General features: G+C 49.0%; 1 protein-coding gene across 1 annotated transcript in view; it reads left to right on the forward strand.

Moving 5' to 3' along the window:
• Window positions 1–18,863, forward strand: part of LOC144173330 (gonadotropin-releasing hormone II receptor-like) — a 159,634-nt gene that overhangs the window by 85,705 nt on the left and 55,066 nt on the right. Inside the window, exon 2 of the mRNA XM_077701812.1 lies at window positions 16,593–17,043. Coding sequence (XP_077557938.1) covers window positions 16,702–17,043 — 342 coding nt within the window. The 5' untranslated portion in view covers window positions 16,593–16,701. The remainder of the gene's footprint in view (window positions 1–16,592; window positions 17,044–18,863) is intronic.

The following is an 18,863-nucleotide window of genomic DNA, read 5'->3' on the forward strand; positions in this document are numbered from 1 at the left end:
CCAACGTTACTGTGTTGCCCCTTGGTATTATAGAGTTTTACTATAGCATTTTCCGCCCTACGCCAAGTGTTAACGTATGCCCTCCTCTTGTGTAAGTCGCACTGCGCATGCGCAGTACGTGAAGGTGGTTTGGCGTTTAGCGGCCGTAAAACAAACGGGCTCTATTTCAGCAAAGTAGCGTGCGTGCGCTACAACCCTTGCGTGTCCCTGTCTTTCCAACATGGCGGCAGGTAGAGTAGACCATCTCAACGCTTTCGTTCCTCTGTGAGCAGTAATATGCATCTTATAGAGCAAGTTTCTTGCTCCGGTCTTCTTAAATAGGTCCCGTGGTTTGCACGTTGCTGTCGCGGTGAGTGAAACTAACGTGCAATCGCGGACTGCCCGAACTAAGTTCCCGCAGGCCGGTGCCCGATGCTCTGTGTTTGCTGTTGAGCGTTCGCTTTAAGGTGGAAGGCGACAGCGGGCTCCTGCTGGTGGACTGTGTTTGCTATGTTTGGAATTAGCTGATTCCAAACATAGTACTAGTGACGACTCAACCTAGTTTGTGGGGTTAAACGCTTGTCGGCTTGCGCCTGAGTGAAGTGCGTTGCTGTTCGACCCCGCTAATCGCGTGAATTGAGTGCGATGTTTATGACTGGATGGAGGCAAAAGATCTCATTTTATTCTTGTGTTTCCGCCTGACCGTTCAAGCAGTTACGTGGTTACGTCACCTCTGTTCTAAGACAGACTTCTGGATGGTTTTCGAGTCGAATAAAATGTATACGTGAAACCAGGGCCTTTGATTCCGCGCCTTCTGTGCGACTGCGGAAACAACTTACCTCGGTGCTTCAATGCTTCCCCTATGAGTGTGCTTATGCAGGAGAATATTTGTATCATTTTGTGGACGTTTCGCATTCAATACTAACGGGAAGGCGTTTGGTTCCACTGGTTGGTTAGTCGTGCCCACGAAGAAAGACGTATTTGAGAAGTGGAATCCTCTGGGCTGGGACAGCGCGGGCGGGCGGCGCATTAATGTCACGGAATAGCGAGGAGGAAATACAGCTTGCGGGGCAGCACAACGGATGACGCGTCGAGTCCGTTGCGATTGAGGCCCCTAAAATTACTAAGGTCGTGCCTACCGCTCCTTCCTCCGCCGCTCTTCTCTTTTTCTCCGCCGCACGCCCTTGAACTCGGGGGCGGTGCCGCCATTTTTGTTGGCTGCTTCAGAGCAGACGCCCTCGCAACGCTACAGGCCACTCGCTGGAGTTTTTCTTGCAGTTTGCTCTGGTTTTTACACCAAATCGCTAATTGTTGTCATTTATAGGATTTCACGAGTCCTATTTTACCAACACGCACTAAGTGAGGTTGTTTTTTTTATTTTTGTCTACAAGGGGATATTTGTGCGAGGTGGATGCCGCTCACGCATACGCACAGCGCGGTGTTTATTTACGTCGGCGGCATGCTTGTAACATCTTAATAGTTCGTGAACGCGAAAGGATATCGAACGTGAACATTTCGAACTGCCCTGTTACGGTAATTCCTTTCTTGCATTCGCGTGACTGTGGTCGTGCAATCACTACACAGAGGGCTTGCGCACGGTTCGCGGCAGTGTACAGAGCGCGTCATTCGCAAATGCCGTCGTTCGAGCGCTGAGCTGGCGTCCTTGCGTTCGCCTTTCTTACGATGGTTGTGATTCATTAGCGGCGTTCAGTCTGCGCCCACTTTTACTATGGACATACATCCTACCTTAATTCAGCGCAGTTTAGAGTGCTTCGCGGTTTTTGTAAAAAATGTTACTTTCGCCTTCATGTCGCTATAGGCTGCTGTGAATAGATTAAAAACGTACACATGCTGTTGTGCGTGTGTCCACGTACAGCGACGTGAAAAGCCCCTGCTTCCCCGACTTCGCAGCCGGATACACTAAACTGCACTCGCGGCCGTACGTTCATGTGCGAACCGAGTGAAAAACGCAGGCTTGTAATTCTGGGAATAGGCGCCACAGAAGACTGCGATCAATTGATCGCTTACACTGAAATTACAGATTTGTGGCCTCTTTTCATACCAACCAGAGATCCAGTCCCTCTACGTACAAATATATATCGGCTCATTGAACCAATTACGACAGTTAATTAATCATGCAACACGTTTTTTTACCGGCCGGGGTCGTTTACAGCCCTTATAATTGGAGGCCCCTGGCCACAATTGTTTTGTGCTGGGATATATTCTGGCATATTTGTACATGGCACTAACACAGGAATACACCCGAAAGAAATTCGAAAGAGAACCGATATCACGATGATTATCAAGAGAAAACAATAAGGTATATCACAAAAATGAATTGGTGCCACCAAATGCATATTTTATAGGAACAAACGTCTGTAATGACGTCGTGCAGGTGGCTTGTGCTGCTGACGTGGCTTCCTGTGAGGCAAAATGCTGGAAGTGGCATTTGGGTTTACTTTTTTAACGCCAAGCTTCTCCAATATCTGTTGCTCGAATTGATCCGTGAAATAATCTTATTGAGAAGAAAAAAATGTGACCACCCAGTCTGAGATGCGCTACAAACACTTCGCAAATATAGGCAATAATGCATTGCAGAAGAGAGTTACTGACCGTTCTACCGTAGCATGGTCAAATTCTTCTTCACGCATCTGCTAAGTGCCGCGTCCACGCTCACCTCTCTTACATTAAAAGCGTTTAACAAGAGCTTTTCTGGACAAACATATGTCGTCTGCTGAGAATAATATATTTTCCCAGTGTGTTTTGGTTCACATAGCAATGACTGGACACGATGCGCCGTTGACTACTAAGATGAAGTAAGCGCGCACACAGCAAATGCACGGCCTCACGTGTAAAGCAAACTTTAAGATGCAACTAACGGTCCTCTGTGTAGTGTGCCTACACAGAAGAAAGGGCGTACAGCCGTTGCGGTGCTAATATGCATTTCAAGTGCCCATTCAAACGTGCACATATTTAACAAAGCGATAACATAAATTGCGAATCAAACTTACGTCAACGGCGCGGTCACTGGATTAGCTGTCCTTAAATTGTTTTACCTAGCCGCAATTTTTTTTCTCTTTACAGCGTCTATATGCACCGCACCGACCAAGCACATATTACGCAGCAAATCGCTCCAATGTCTTAACAACGGGATTATAATACTACCCGCGTCGCGTACACACAAAACATGACTTCACGCCACGAACAGCATTCACGCACTTGGAACCCACATGCTGCATGGTTAGACACAAGCTGCCGTCGGCAAAAACAAGCGCTAATTCGGGTGAACAATTCTTGCGTCACGAAAACCTGACGACAACCGACTGAACATTCTACGCCGCTGACAATTATGCTGGGAGTTAAGCACGCACATGACAAATACACTTCCTCTTATCCAAAGCAAAGCTTACGACGTGACGAACTAACCGCTGCGCGCAATGCTATTCAGAACAAAGGGTGGGCGACGGTCGCGGAGGGAATACGCATTTTCTCGTAAGTGACCGCTCAAGCTTGCGCAGAATTTAACAAACCGAGAACAAGCATTCAGAAACTTACCTCGCAAAAGAATGACGCCGGTGTCAGCTTGAAGTATCCCCGTTCAAATCTATGCAACCAAACAAAGTCTTTCGCCATCCCTAACCCTATTCGCGCTGCCTAAGGCACAACACATCGGCAACGCGAAGCAACATAACGCGACACCGATGCGACATTTGTTCGGAACGAGCAGCTAATTCTTCCTTTGCGATTCGCTAGCGCCTACGATAGAGCCAGCACTGAAGCTGCGCAGACAAACATGGCGCCGTACCGGCGGCGTTGCGCAATGTCCCAACCTGGTGAGACAAACCGTCAGCGGAGGCAGAAAAAAAAAAACGAAAGCTACCACGTGACTGTTTGTTTTGTTGGCCAATGGCGGAAGGCACTAGCTGGAGAAAACGAAAATAGCAAAACACGTAGGAGGAAAGCAGCGCGGGTGAGGGCGAAAGGCGGCGACATCATAGAATGGCGCTACCTCAGTAATTTTAGGGGCCTTAGTTGCTTTAGTTTACATGTTCTTCTACGGACGCGGCGCAGAAAAATCATAATATCATCAAATACTTTAGAAAACTTGCCAGACTTGTTTGTGTAAAAAAAAATAAAGAGAAGTCTGGACATTTTAGCAGCAGTTAAAGGGACACTGAAGTGAAGTTCTCAAGCTCCCGTTTTTGCTTGCACTGCGTAGACTGCCTGAATTAACACACTTTTCGTTGTCAGTCCGGTTGATAGGTCGGTAATTATTTTATAAAGCCCGAAAGAAGAAAAACTACCATGCGCGGTCTGCGGCGGCCGCACCAAATAAAGGCTGTGACGACGGGATGAGGTGCGCCGTGATTGGACGATGTCCAAAATTAGCATTCAAACAAGTTTCGGTTTCCGTTCTGTAAAACAACATGCTTGACATCCGACGTTATCGTTGGATGGACGTTCTCGATATCCCAATAATCGCCATACCACGCTTCTGCCATGTTGTCGGCTGTAAAATGACTAAGATAAGCCTCCCAGGGAGGGTTGGAATCGTCGCGATCACTAGCCGAGGCCTACGCATAGGATCAACGCCCTCCGCGTCACCGCAGACGCTCAAATTCCATGCGCTTTTCCCCCATATTTGGAGCTTGCCTCACTTATGCCTGTATTGGGAAAAGCGTGTTCGCACCAGGCCAATGGTCTGCTGATTCTTGCCTGTGCCTACTGCCTGCAAGCAGTCGGTGCGTATTGGCCGTGAGGCCCACCACTGGAGAGGCCGGCGCTGCGATCGTTTTGACGTCACTTGTGGGATCACCGTTCCTATCTTGCTGCGTAGTTGGCTTGCAGGGCGTGACACTTCTAAAAGTTCTAAAAGTATTTTTGTGTTTATTTCCTTCGTTTGAAGTTAATTCTCAGTGCGCCAAGCGCAATTCGACCTAATGGTGACTGTATAACCGTGTCAACTGTGGTAGATCATCCGCAAACACCATGAGCGTGGTGGTGTATTACGCATGCGACTGAAGCATAAGCAGCGGCTTGTTTCCCCGATCAACAATGTGGACTACGACGATCGCCGAGTGGAGTTTCTAGATTTCCCTTGTTTGCAAGAAATGTATAAAGCAGGAAATCGTGAAACGTTAACTGCTCGCAGAAGCACACGCAGCCGCCGTGCCTGCCCGCACAGCCGACGGTGCAGCTCGAACCGACGCAGGTCGCGGCAGCAACTTGTCGCCGCTTTTTAAAATCGCACAAGTCGTGGAAAAGAAGTTCCGGATTGGTGAAAGTGGATGTTAGTGTGATGAAAAATTCTGAAAATTAGTGTCATCAGCTGTGGTTTTCAAAGCGATGCTCAAATATCTGCCGCGATTTACGCCGACCGACCGTGGATGTCGGTCCCGGCAGCGCCGGCCCGTTCATGCACGGTGCGGCGAGCGGCCGAAGGATGGCCATGCTTGCGCGCAAGAATCGGCCGAGGCCGTGCAGGTATCTTGATCGTCGATCGCTTCAACGGAAATCACCGCGCTTACAGAGTTCCCGGTGCGGTGATACGTTCTGTTAGGGACTGTCACTCGCAACTCTAACGGCGATGAAATATCTGCTGCGACGCCAAGCCTAAAGTTCCCAACATCCGATTACGTGCATCCGAAGCCGGCTGCGAGCTGTTGGCGAAGGCCCTCCTGTCGCGCACGCGCGTGTTGCATTTGGGTTCCTCTAACTTCTTGGGGGCCCCCAACGCTCGGTTCTCATATTCCAAATATCCCCATTACCCGAAATCATTAACGACGTGTTTCTCCTCAAACGCAGCCTCGCCTTCTGTGAGCAGTCGTGAGTTTCGAAATTGATGCTTGAGAAATGCCGGCTTACTGTAAACATACAAAACACGCTGCAATGATAAATTACCCCGCCGAGCACCTAATGAAAACTAAATATAGCCTTGTACAAACCCGCTCGAAGGCGTTAAAAACTCGCATTCATAAAGTTCATACATTGCGGACAAGTCGCGAAAAGTAAACATCAGCCGTGCAGAGTACAGGCTACGGCAGTGATCGTTAATCAAATCCGGGCATGACTATAAAAACATCGTAGGGGGAATAGGCACTGATCAAGCCAAACTGCAAACCATAACAATACTTTTAAGCATGTGCGGCGAAGCAATCTGATCAGCGTTCTCGCATCATTCATTTACCAGGCAATACGAGCAGTTCGCGCGGTGAGATCATAAGTGAGCGACGCGCTTCCGTCGCTGTTACAAGGTGTTTGCTTGCACGCACATGTCCCGTCACAAGTATTTCATAATGAATTTACAGCGTACCTTTCTCGGCATCAGTTGCATCGTCCTTGGCGTTAGCTGGGGCCGGATTCTCTAAAAGGACGGGGCGTCGCTTTGAAACGACGTGGCAGCGCCATGCAAATGCATGTGTTCTGGGGTTGGGGCCGTCGCTTTGGGGCGGCGGGCTGGGGCAATCACCGCAGAAAAACGCCGTGGCAAGGGCGCGAAGCGACAAGTGAAGCGACGGGGGGGCAGTGGGTGTCGCTTCGCGCCCTTGCCACAGCGCTTTTCTGCAGGTGATTGCCCCAGCCCGCCGCCCCAAAGCGACGGCCCCAACCCCAGAACACATGCATTTGCATGGCGCTGCCACGTCGTTTCAAAGCGACGCCCCGTCCTTTTAGAGAATTCGGCCCCTGGCTGCGTATGTAAGAGCTGTGGGTCGCGATGGTAGCAACTACCTAAACGCGGCGGTGTCGCCGGGAACAAGCGAGTCACTGATTGCTTGCCCGAATTATTCGGTTTACAGACAACTTTTTTGGTAATTTGCATCAAATCCACAAGGAGCGGGCGAGACGGTGGCCGCAAGAAAAAAACACGCTTCCGCATACGCACGGGAAATCTGCTGTAGCAGACGACAACAAGATTCGGCGTCCTACAAGTGACGTCACTCGTAGGTGGCGCCACGGTATGTCCTCGAGGCCAATAGCAACAGCACGTGAACGAGAACTCGTTAGCGAGTTTTTTTTTTTTTAATTGCGATAGTATGCCCTTTGGCATAAAGTCCTAGAGGTACAAGTTGGCACCCGTTTTCCGGAGGAAATCCAGAAGACAGCGGTGGTGGGGCCCCCACAGCCATCGCTGAAGATCGGGGGGTCTCCCAGGATGCAGGCCTGTGCTGCGAAGGTGCCGGGATCTCGTTGCACTTAGGGAAGGGCACGTCCATAGCAGGTGGTTGGTGTCGGCGTCTTCAGCAGGAGCCGTACAGAAGGGGCAGTTGTTGGTAAACGGGGCATGGTATCATGGTGGCCACGCCCTGATTACCTCAGGAGAGAGGGCCACCCCAACTCGAAGTCTACGGAGCAGGACCTCCTCCAGGCGAGCAAGCCCACTGGGAAGGTCTGTTCCACACGGTGGGATGACAGCGCGTGTGGCGCGACGCAGATCTTCCTTGAGTTGGACTAATTGTTCATGTGGGTCTGCTGACAGCAAGGGCTGCGGTCGTGAAACCGACGTAAGGTGAGAGGAACTATCCGTCGCAATGTGACCGGTGATAGCATTACGCCGGCTCCACGACAGTCGGAGAGGGCAGGGTACGTATCTAGTAGCTTATGAATGTCTCTTGAGACAGACGAGTTGGAGGCTACACGGCGCAAATCCCTTACGGCCGCCGTTGAGTCCGTGCACAGTAAAACTTCCAGAGGCTTGAAGTGCCGGTAGTGGCGCTAGGAGTCCGCCCCGGATGGCTGTAAGCTCCGCGAGCATAGACGGCCAGGTGTGGCGTGTTTCATAAGCGCAGTTTTGGTTCGCTTCTGAATGAGAGGGACATTCGATCACCGTAGTTAAAACTCCGTCTTGGGCCCCAGCGTCCACAAATGCCTCTAGAACCTGGGCGTCAATGTCAGTCTGCGCGCGTTCTGCGAACTCGCTCGCGGATCAGTGCACGTTACGGCCCAAAAATGGTGAACCCAGTATAGAAAACATCGGCCGGAAACAAAAAAATCAACTTACACAAAAAAGGAGTGTACCGTCGGGGATTCGAACTTGCGACTTGCAAAATAAAGATACCTACGGCTCCAACCCACTTGAGCACGGGTGAGCGCACCCGGTACTGGAAATATAAGTTATATAATGTATACCCAGTTGACACTTTTATTTTGTTTTAGCATTTCAAGCAGTTTAGGTGACTATTTGTTGTATAGCGCTCATGCAGTACGTCTCCCCCAAATTTTCACAATATCTCATGTCTAACAATTGCAATTATTAAACGGAAAAGCGTTCGCAGATGTGTGGCGTGCTGCTGACCGCTGTGCTTGCTCACCCAACGCAAAAAAGTGCTTCCTGCTCCCTAGCTTTACGCTGTACGGTAAAAGTTTCAGTTGATTTTATTTCCTGATACCTATATTGACTTCGCTGACTCTTCTCCTGCCTTCAAGTGGCCTTAGATTTTCCTAATAGCCTACCAGTCAGCGAAGCCTCGCATGTGCGCTTGTGCAGGGCTTCTGTGGAGCGACCTGGACTTGGAGCTTGATACAAAACTAACGAACAAAGTAAAGAACGGCACATTCTTTCATTCGCAAGCGTGTAGTGTCTTAGTTTCAAGTGAACGAACGAATTGCGACGACTCGTCGGCGGCCGGCGGACTAAACGCTGGGCCGACTGACTCTGTCGGAAGGTCGGCGAGCCGTGCAGTAGCGCAGTCAAGTGTCAAGCCAAGTCATCTCCTCCTGACGTCACACGAAAATGCCACAGAAATTGGGCGAGGATGCATAGAGGAGGACAGCATTTTCGAATTGATTTTCTACTAATTAAATTCGCGTAAACGCACTCAGAGAGAGAGAGAGAGAGAGAGAGAGAGAGCTCTTTAATGTGGGCTGGAGAGGTCAGCTCTGCTAGCGGCAGTGCTTGCTACGCCAGATGGGGATGATTACAATGCAGTGAAGTGAATGTGAGAAATCGGGAAAGCAGCAATAGAGAGAAAACAAAAGTTGAATAAAAATGGCACGCAATGTAGTGCAAGGAAAAAACTCGAAATAAAGTTAAGCAAAAGACAAGAAAAATTGAGCGAATGGAGCCCAGGAACGCAGAGCGCCTAACAAGGAAAAGGAATCAAAGCGTACACAACGACGCAAACGCGTACAGACGTAGCCATGCGCACAATGGGAAAATTATTACAAAGTTTTGTCTAGTCCTGAATCTCGCAGAAAACGCAGAAGAATCTTCGTCCCTAAATATGAGTCATTGTTGTTGTCCCAGGGTCCAAGAAAGTGACACAACTGAAGGGTTGCTCCGCGTCGAACACGAGACAGGCAGCTCGCCGCTGTAACTCGCGCAGCGGAAAATCGCGGGCATATACACAACAAGTGCTCGGTAGTCTCGCGCACAGCGCACGTGGGGCACAGTGGTGAATCCTCCCACCCTATTCTGAACTTGAAGCTTCGGGTGTAAGCCACGTTGAGACGCAAACGATGCAGTACACCTTCAGACGCTTTGCTTAGGTCGGGTGGAACACGGAATTTACAGAAAGGGTCAATTCCATGTAGAGGTGGATATCCGCTGCGAGGGTGCTGCCACTTCAACATTTGCTCTCTCCAACCAGTTCGATAGATAAGGGCACAACCATCCTCTCGAGAGAAAGGAAGCTGTGTCGTGTTACGCAGAGAGTGGCCAGCGCTGGCTGCTGCATCAGATATTATATTTCCTTCTATTCCCGAATGACCAGGAAGCCATTGAAGCACAATGTAGTGGCCCGCGCGCACTACCGCTGTGTGGATTTCACTAATTTCACACACAAGCTGACTGCAATGGTTGGACAGCCTTTTTAGAGCTTGCAAAGCACCCCGAGAGTCTAAGAAGATCACCCATCGTCGAGCTTGATGTGCACCAATGAAATGAAGGGCAGCCCTTACAGCCGCTAGCTCAGTAGCGGTGGATGATGTTTTATGGCTCAGTTTTTTCCTGATTGTGCACTGGACCGACGGAATCCACACGCCAATGGCAGATGATTCTTCGGTCACTGAGCCATCCGCATAAACGTGGGTGTGGCTTGCGTATGCGGTAAATAAATACTCAAGTGTGAAAAACTTCAGTGCAGGTGCGGGCATGGACGTCTTTTTGCTTATTCCGGGAATTGTCGTTATTATATTCCATGGTGCAAGTATCCACAGTGGCAATGCTGGCTTCACAGGTCGCTGGAAATTTGCTGGAAGCAAGTCTTTTACATGGGATGTAGTGGTGGCTGCCAGGTGATGCGCATGGCACCGAGTGACGTGACGTAGTGACGTTCGAAGGCACTCTTGATGTTGAAGCACTGACGCAGAGAGGCACCGAGCTCGGCCTTTTACGCTATAGCCTCCCGGCCCTGGATCAACTGTCTTCTACAAATTTGAAGGTCATCGATTCAGTGCTGGCGAGAGCTCTACGCGTGTGCCTGGGTCTCCCCAAGTGCACGTCGACAATTGGCACTCAGAGTGGTCGAAACATGGCCTATGGAGTCCGGACTACAATTAGCGCTAGTAATCCCGCAATGTTTACAAATCAGTTCAGTGTCCCTTTAATAAATACCGCCCTAGTTACCAGCCGTACCGCGCTTGAAGCGAAGCATTAGAAGGAATCCCGGAGCAGATGACATCGGCCGACGCCACCTTCTCGCCACGAGTGGTCCACTCTCGCCGTTCTCGCCTCTCGCGGGCTTCTCAGATTTGCACGCGCTTTTCTTGTTGCACAGGCAGGGTGGGAAGTTAGGACAGTCTCAACATGAACTAATTGCATAGAGGATAAAAACCATCATTCACTGAAACTTGTCATACCTAGCTTCTCAACCACAAGTTTTTTTGTTTTTTTTTTAATGGTAAGTTTCGCGTTCTAAAAAGAAATCAAAGCCCCTTCGTCTAACGACAACGATGTTTGAAACACGAAGATTTCTTCCCCCGCAAACCGACTTGAATGAAAGTTCAGTCGCGGGAGGGATTCGTCGGCGTCGTCTGCCCATGACGGCAGCCGGCTATGAACTGATGGACCTTGAACCGGCGAGCCTTTTCGGTAAGCGCGCCGCGCGTGTTTTCCCTTTTTGCGCCTCGCGACCGAGGGCGCGTCGGTGCCGTGCCCGGCGCCGTGACTTTGACGCACCGCCGCAGCAAGTCCTGTTGCGCCTCCTCAATAATCCTTGCTCCGTGGCCGAGCTTAATTCCAGGTGCCCGTTCGGCCAGATGAGTGTCGCTTCGCATTTAGTTCAACAGATGGCGCCATAAGCGTTAGGGTGCCTCAAAGAAAGATCCACGAAACGCTTACTAAAACTCTCCGCACTGTGCTTACGTAGCCTGCCGCAAAAATTTGTCGTTTAGAGTACACAAAGTTAGAAAACTCTATACTAAAACTCTATGTTAACGATAATTTCAACTGAAACAATGTGTTTATTTTTATAGCGTTTACTTTCGTCTCTATATCTGCAACACGTATCAAGCCTTTAATTTCCTTTCAACGCAATATCAACAAGTTAGGTGGTAATACTTGCAAGCTTGTATTTTCTCTAATTTTTACAAAACATTATTCGTACACTTTTGTAAATGTGAGAAAAATACAATGCTTATAAATACTCTGCGAATTCGCCAGATAATTACGTGCATGGATCGGCGATGGATCACGTAAATCAAACCCGGCATATTCAGAGAAAAAATTCACGAAATCTAAAATACAGTCCCCAGCCTGATCATTTCCTCTGCTTCAGTTTGTTATTTCGACTGCCTGCCCCACATCTGAAGGCGCTATACACCTTTGCGAGAGAGCTCGGTAGGTAGCGCAGCGTCCAACCACGCATGAAATTACGGATCTAGTGCCGTGTTCGTCCTCTAGGTAAACTTTTTTCCCATTCTCCAGGTATTAAAATGGAAGCACATGCGAAAAAGAACAAAGCCGCCCAAAGTTTGTGTCAAAAATGTGCCACATTCAAAAGCTCCGACTTACGTCGCTGCACCGTGAAATTACTCCGATACGTTCTCCTGTTCTGCCCATTGTCAGTTAAGAGTGCGTGTTTTCAAAAACCAACAACCAGTAAGCACAACATATCGAAAAATAGGAAAGATTGTCTTCGTGCGCAGCAACAGCAATCATCCACTAAGGAAAAAAAATTCTTTTGGCGTTCTGATATATCCTTCAGCACGCCGTAGATAGTATGCTCGCTGTAACACGAATAACGAAAGGCTTGGAGGAAAATGCACGAGCTACGAAGCGAGAAAAATAAAAATGTGGTGCGACGTTTCCGTTCGTTGCGCTTGACATTTCCATTTCTCACGCTGAACTCGCTTCGATTGGCTTTACCCGTAAATAGAACGGAAGATGAGAGTTTTGCGAGAGTAAAATTCCGTAGTTTCCTTTTAGCCTGCTGTTTCGAAGGCCTTGAAAAAAAGTGAGTCCTCAAAACTTGTAGATTTTCCCTTTGAATTTTAGGGCGGGTTGTGTGACATGATTTCTGCAGATAAGTTTCTGACACGTGCAGTGACGTTCTAATAGCAGAAGTTTTTAAATCAAATCTATTCCGAATGTCTAGACAGTAAATGTTTCGAGTGTCGAATCGAAGAGAGTATTTTTTTGTTAGTAATGGGGCTTTTTTTGTTCAAAATCCACAAGGACGAGCAATAGTGTTCTCAGGCAACAGTAAATGCGATAGGGAAGAAGAATGCATGTCGTTGTTTTTTTTTATTTTCATTTTCATCCATCACTGTTAGCCACTCGCATAGCATATATATTACTCGTTCTCTGAACGCTGCGGCTACTAAATTTTAAGCAGCCGGCTTGGGTCTGAGCGAACGTGAATATTCATCCAGAACCCAATATCGGAAGATATCGACTTTTATACGGTTTCATCGAACTCAAAAGAAATGACACGACCTGTTTCACTCGGAAATTCGATGCCCGCACAGTTCTACCAGAAGCGTTTGAAAAATTCAGAAGAGACCGTCCGTATGCATCGAAGTCAATATGGGATCCGGTGGCTCAAGAAATCTGATGGGGACATTAATATAGTACAGCTGTTATAGGCTAACTCCCCCGCAACCCTTTTTTTTCGTCTTACGGGCGAAAAATTGGCTGCGGCTTAGAACGGCTAACCTTGGATATGCAAAGCAAAAGCTTGGCTTAGACTGGTTGAATCTTGGTTTTGCTTGAATACCCTTTGATTTAGCTGCATTGCTGACCCCATCTCATAGCCGTTCGGTTCCGTGTAACGCTCACAGAAGGAGGGCGGGCGAACGCGGCGTTCATTCGCGGCACACGCACCGTGCCTCTTCGCCTGGCGCGAGCCGAGTCACGTTGCCCGAAACGACCCAGCGCGCATGAATGGGAGGCTGCGGGGGTGGTGGGCTTGAAATCGAAAGTGATACCAGTTGGACTGTGCACGACCAGCGGCAGATTGCACACAATAAATGGGAACTCTCTCCCTGCTTGAGGCATTTCTTACCTTCTTCATCGAATGGAATGGGAACGATACATGCATGAGAATAATAAATACCGAACTTCACTGCACACGAATTCTTTCTTACGGAAAAAAAAAAGTACTGCCGAGAACGCTGCGCTGAACGACATAAAACGTGGCCTTCTGCTCAGCGCCGACAGCGGGTCTGAACAATCACGTGATGCGTTTCGAGGGGCGTGTCGCAGGGGGTGTGTCTCCGGTCAAAAGGTCACCTTCCGCATCCTCCGCGAAATCGCTGTACGAAAGTAGTAAATAATTACTTTAAAAGCCGCTCCCGTCCTCCTCACTTCAGCTCACCGTCTTCGTTCGGCCACCCGTATGCCTCGGGCACTTCCTATTTTCATGTAAGATGGCGTATATGGCTCCTGAAAAACATGTCCTTTCAGCAATGCGTTTGTGTCCAAAAGCGAAGCCGACTTTAATTAGACAATTGCAAGCTATGTCTTTGTAAGCTGGCTTTACCACATGATTTGTTGCGCAGTGAAGCCTGCTCACAATTCCGCTGATCGCGTCCCCGGCGCGACGGCGGGGTTTGAGTGGGCATTTGTGGCCAACCAGTCCTCCGCAAACAGCTCCGCTGGTCATCCACCTTCACCGACCGAAGCGGCGCTGAATTGTTTTTGCCTCGTTTCCTATCCGAATTATTTATGGCCTCATCAACAACGACAAGCTTTTCTAACTATTCAATTCAATTCAATTTTAATTTATTTTGGCATCAAAGATGGTTAGAGGCATGGAAAAAAACGCCATAAGAAGGCTTGACAGATGTCAACGCCTCTGCATGGCATACAGCGGATGTTTACAGGCCATGTATATAGTCACAACTAAGCACGCACATATTTTCATGTACAGAAATTAAGCAGAGCGACATTTCCTCACGACCCGCCGCGGTGGCTTGGTGGCTAAGGCGTTGTGCTGCAGAGCCCGAGCACGCGTGGTCGTTTCCCGGCCGCAACGGTGGCTTTTCTGATGGAGATGGAAAGCAAAAACGCCCGCTCGTCGGAGCCATCCACCACGGTGCGGCTCATCGTTTGTGAAGTGGCGGCGCGGTAAACCCCACAATCAATCAATCAAAACAATTTCTCGCGATTAGCCCAACAAATAAAAAACAAAATACACCAGTCCTACAGATTAGCGGTGAAAAGACTTCTGCGTTTCCGGCAGCTTATCAAAGGAAATCTTAGAAGTACGACAGTATTCTTCCCGAAATTCCTCCTTGTTTTCAGGTAACCGCTTACATTGCTGAACGGCTAGGCACTTCTTTTTAACGTAGTAGGTTGACATATTACACTGTTACGGGGATAGCCATATTCCAAACGTTCAGCCCATCGTGGATGGTAGTAACGTAGTCCTATATACAGGAACGTTCGGTCATCATGTCTGCGTGTGCCTCCGACGAGACACTTTGGCTGTGGTGACACGATTTCCCGGATGACACCTGCGGACGATGAAGAAAAGGTCACGCCAGCAACACTGGTTCTAAACAGGGTTAGCGTCTACGTTGAAGGCGCCACTTCGAACTTCGATCCAGCGGTTATCGCCCTAGGGTGCCTAACACCCGATTGTCGCTTCTAGGGTTCCCTTAGGGGTGTACGGCTTTGTGTTCCGTGCGTAAGGGAATTGACGAACATTTACGTGCAGTAACGTAGGCGAAATTGGCATAAAAGAATCATGAACAAAGCGGACGAGCCGTTTTATCAGGAGGCGCTGCGGGTGCATGTGAGCCTAAGTAGTAAAATTCGAGTCACTTTCATGACCCAAAGTGAGAACGAAGCCCACGGATACGGAATGCTACGCTGCGCATGAGGCTACACCCCGATAGGTTTTCCATGCTTTGATCAGCGATTCGACACTTGCGATTTGGTCACGACTGCAGTGTACTGATCGGCCGTTTTTGGCGCTTTCCTCAGTACGTCAGAGGGTCTGTTCCCCGTAATATTAAGATGAAGTGACCGGTTAACGGAAAATCCACATCTTTAAGCCCTAATTCTTAGGTGATATCAGGAATGTTTCCGGTTGAGAAATTTTATATTAAGGTATCAGCTGTTCCGTCTTCGGAATGGCGCAGAGTTGTAAGTTGTTGTTGTTGTGCTTTCGTTTATTCAATAGCCTCGAGGATTAGTAGACATCGCTGCCTTCGTTGTTCCCTCAATCAGGAGCAGCCAGCGTTTCCGCACCCTGCTTACGGGTACTGCATTTTGAAAAAGCTGTATAAATCACCCAAGGTCCATTTGAAGAACAATTGGTTGTGCTCGACAGGATTTAAATTTCCTCCAGGCATATTTAGACAACACCTGGTATTGTTGTAGCAGTCATTGAGAATTTTGAAGCAGATCATTCGCGGCAATTTCAGGCCAATGCGACGTCCTCATTACCTCCATTTTTTTTTTTTTTGCGACAAGAACGCAAAACAGAGCTGCCCCGCAACCACGTGAGGTCGGCAACGGTACTGTAGCTATAGAGATTTATAGCTTATTCGCCGCTCCACATACCAATTATTTTGTACTTTCCAGATAACTCAGTACCGAGGACAGCTTTATTTCGTAAGCTGCAAAAGAGAGTGGTCTCCAATGCACCGGTTGAGGATATCATGTAATTTTTACCCCATATGTGGCATTTTCACGATTCTAAAACGCCCCGATTGCAACGCGCTTGCAAGTTTTCTTGTGAAAATCTGGAAAAATAGTTTATCGTGAAAAAATAACCTTAAATAAACATGCGGAATAGCTGGAAAAGGTATGCCCATCGAGGAGTGGGTACGCAAAGTTTACTCGCGTGATGTTGACGGATTGTTTCGGATTGTATTGAGTTAGGTGTCTGTCTCCATGGCGATGCCGCTAGGCGTTTTGAAGCCGATTTCGGTTTTTCGCTCGATAGAAACGCGCACACAAATTTGAAGGGTAGTTTTAACCAAAAAAGGAGCGCGTTAGAATCGTGCTAATACGATATAAGCCCCAACAACAAATCGCCCCGAATAACCTAAACACAACTTAAGTGGTTGGTTGCCTAGTGTTTCGCCGGAAACGTAATGTCATTTGGACATCTTAGGGTGCTGGCCCCGGAGGCGTTTGATCACTATATATGAGAGGTTGGGCTTCCAGCAACGTGACCGCTTGAGAAGCGAGGACATAACCATATGTAACTCTTTTTTTACAGGAACCTCGAGGTCCACAACCTGGCAGGGGAAGATGGCGGCCGATCCCCTCTGATGCACTATCGGTAGCGCCTGGCGCACTTCGACCGCACTGTCCCATCGGGAAAAGAGATGGCCGGCAGCACGGGCGCCTGTGCGGAACGAGGCCTGGGCGGTGTCCCGGTGCCCGGTGCCAGCCTGGCCTACACGACGAACAACGGCTCGGCTGCTGCGGCTGCCGTGGCCGTGTTCCCGGACGCCGCCGTGTGGGACGGGCTACTGGTGCAGCGCGTGGTCACCCTGTCCATCATCATGCTCTTCACGCTGGTTGGAAACACGGCCATCGTGGCCGTGCTCGCCCGGCCCCGGAGAGCCAAGCGGGCCTCATCCCGCGTCAACCTTTTCATCCTGCACCTCGCCATAGGAGACCTCGCGGTCGGGCTCTTCACCCAGTCTTCTGAGATGCTCTTCGAGGTATGCGGCGACGTTCTTTATCTTCGCTCCTGTTTTTGGCCCTGAAAGCTATGTATGCCTGGCACCTTCCATCTGGTGAAATTTCGTTTTCTTGTGGGTACAAGCCAGGCACTTCTTGTATAACCTGGCGCGATATGTCATGCCGGACACTTCGAGGCAGTGAACCTGGCCTTAAAGTAGCCAGTGCCTCTATGCTCTGCCCATGACCTCTGCCACCCCCTACAATGCTTGAGCAAAGCTTGGAGCCAAAGCCTGTGCTGATGAGTGTTTGAATTCATGTTCATCTACAACTTTTGTGACGTTCGTGGGGTTGCTGTGACTGTACGGTCATCCGCTGCGTGGTTTTTTAGGGAGCTGCTCCTCAGTGCTGTGCTCCTGCTGTCATGTGGTCAAGCAGTGTGAGCCGTTCGCGATCCCGTGTTTCCGGGTGGGCACAGCAGGATTGGTGAACCCTCTGGTGTTCTAGTGGCACGTTCTAAGGTATTTTCTTCCGTATGGTGCGCGCTCATGTGAGTGCTCCGTACGCGCGTGGACGAGCGTTACTATGTAGGTACGAACTACTCGAACCACTATGAGCTGGCCGAAAACGAACCTATATGTGTGCCTGTTCATTTCCGCATTCTACTAATTTTTTTTTTTTCATCAAAAAGTATGTGTCGGTTATAACCCCTGTTCATTTATTTGTAATTGGCTCTAAACCCGCCATAGCGTTGCTGGGCCGGTTCTTGTCCCGCAGGTTATTCTTTCATTTTTGTTAGGGGGGAGGGAGGGGGGGGGGGGCAGGTGACATGGAAAAAGAATTGGAAGTGGGCACAAGCCAAGCAGCCATCTACTGGTCGTCTTTCAAAACGCTCCTGCTATCCCCTCAGAAGCCTAGGGTTAGAGTCGTGAGTTTTCGCGCCATCAGCCCGGGTTAAGGTCCCGGTTTTTCTACTGCCAATCAAATCCTCTTCGGCAACTGCTGACTGCAGCCTGCCGTTCTGTGTCCGTGGCCTCGAAGGAAAGTTCTGGCTTCTGACTTTGACTGAGTGGGTTCGAGTCCCATCGGAAATAATGTATTGTAATAAGGTATAAATAAGGTATAAATAAGGTAATAAGGTATAAATAAGGTATTGTAAAAACGTTTTTTTTTTACTTCAATTCTACGCGTTCTTTGGGTAATAACAGGGATTTATTATCTCTAAGGTTTGTTTAGGGGCTACGTGCAGCCTATGACCACGTCTAATTAACGCTCTGCATCGCGCCGGAAGTTCTTTGACCTACAAGTGAACGGCGTGTCGTCTCCGTCGTCTGAATGTACATACGTCACAACGCATCATCTTCATGGTCCTTTCCTGACTACCATTACCGAGGAGTGCAACAAATGTTAGGAGCGTGACCGTTCTCGTTAAAGGAGTAAGTTGTGGATGGGCATATCGTAGGCTAGAATGACACTACACTATCAGTCTACCATTATAACAAAGGTTTTCAACAGCCCCTTCAAAACAGCAGTTAACCCTGAATTCTTTGTGTGTGTACCGTTCAAATGAAACGTTTCCGGCTCCCGAATTGCCTGAGCAAGGATCTGCATGTCAAAAAAAAAAAGAAAAATCCGAGAACGAAGCAAATATTTTCGGATTGAACGCCTCTGAGTGTTCGTTATAGCTTTGGGCCGCGTGTATTTGTGGCTGATGCACTACTGCGTGTTTATCAGGGTGCGTGCTTAATACGACGTGCCGCTGACGCCGAACCCCGCCATAGCAGCCCCCGATGCACTCCGCGCTTTCCAAGTGGCGCTGCGCAGGCTCACGGTTCAGTGAAGGCAATTAGGGATCTAAGCA

This window comes from Haemaphysalis longicornis, unplaced genomic scaffold, assembly GCF_048455015.1.
Source record: "Haemaphysalis longicornis isolate Haplotype H1 unplaced genomic scaffold, Haemaphysalis longicornis Haplotype H1 scaffold_3, whole genome shotgun sequence".
Lineage (NCBI taxonomy): Eukaryota > Metazoa > Arthropoda > Arachnida > Ixodida > Ixodidae > Haemaphysalis > Haemaphysalis longicornis.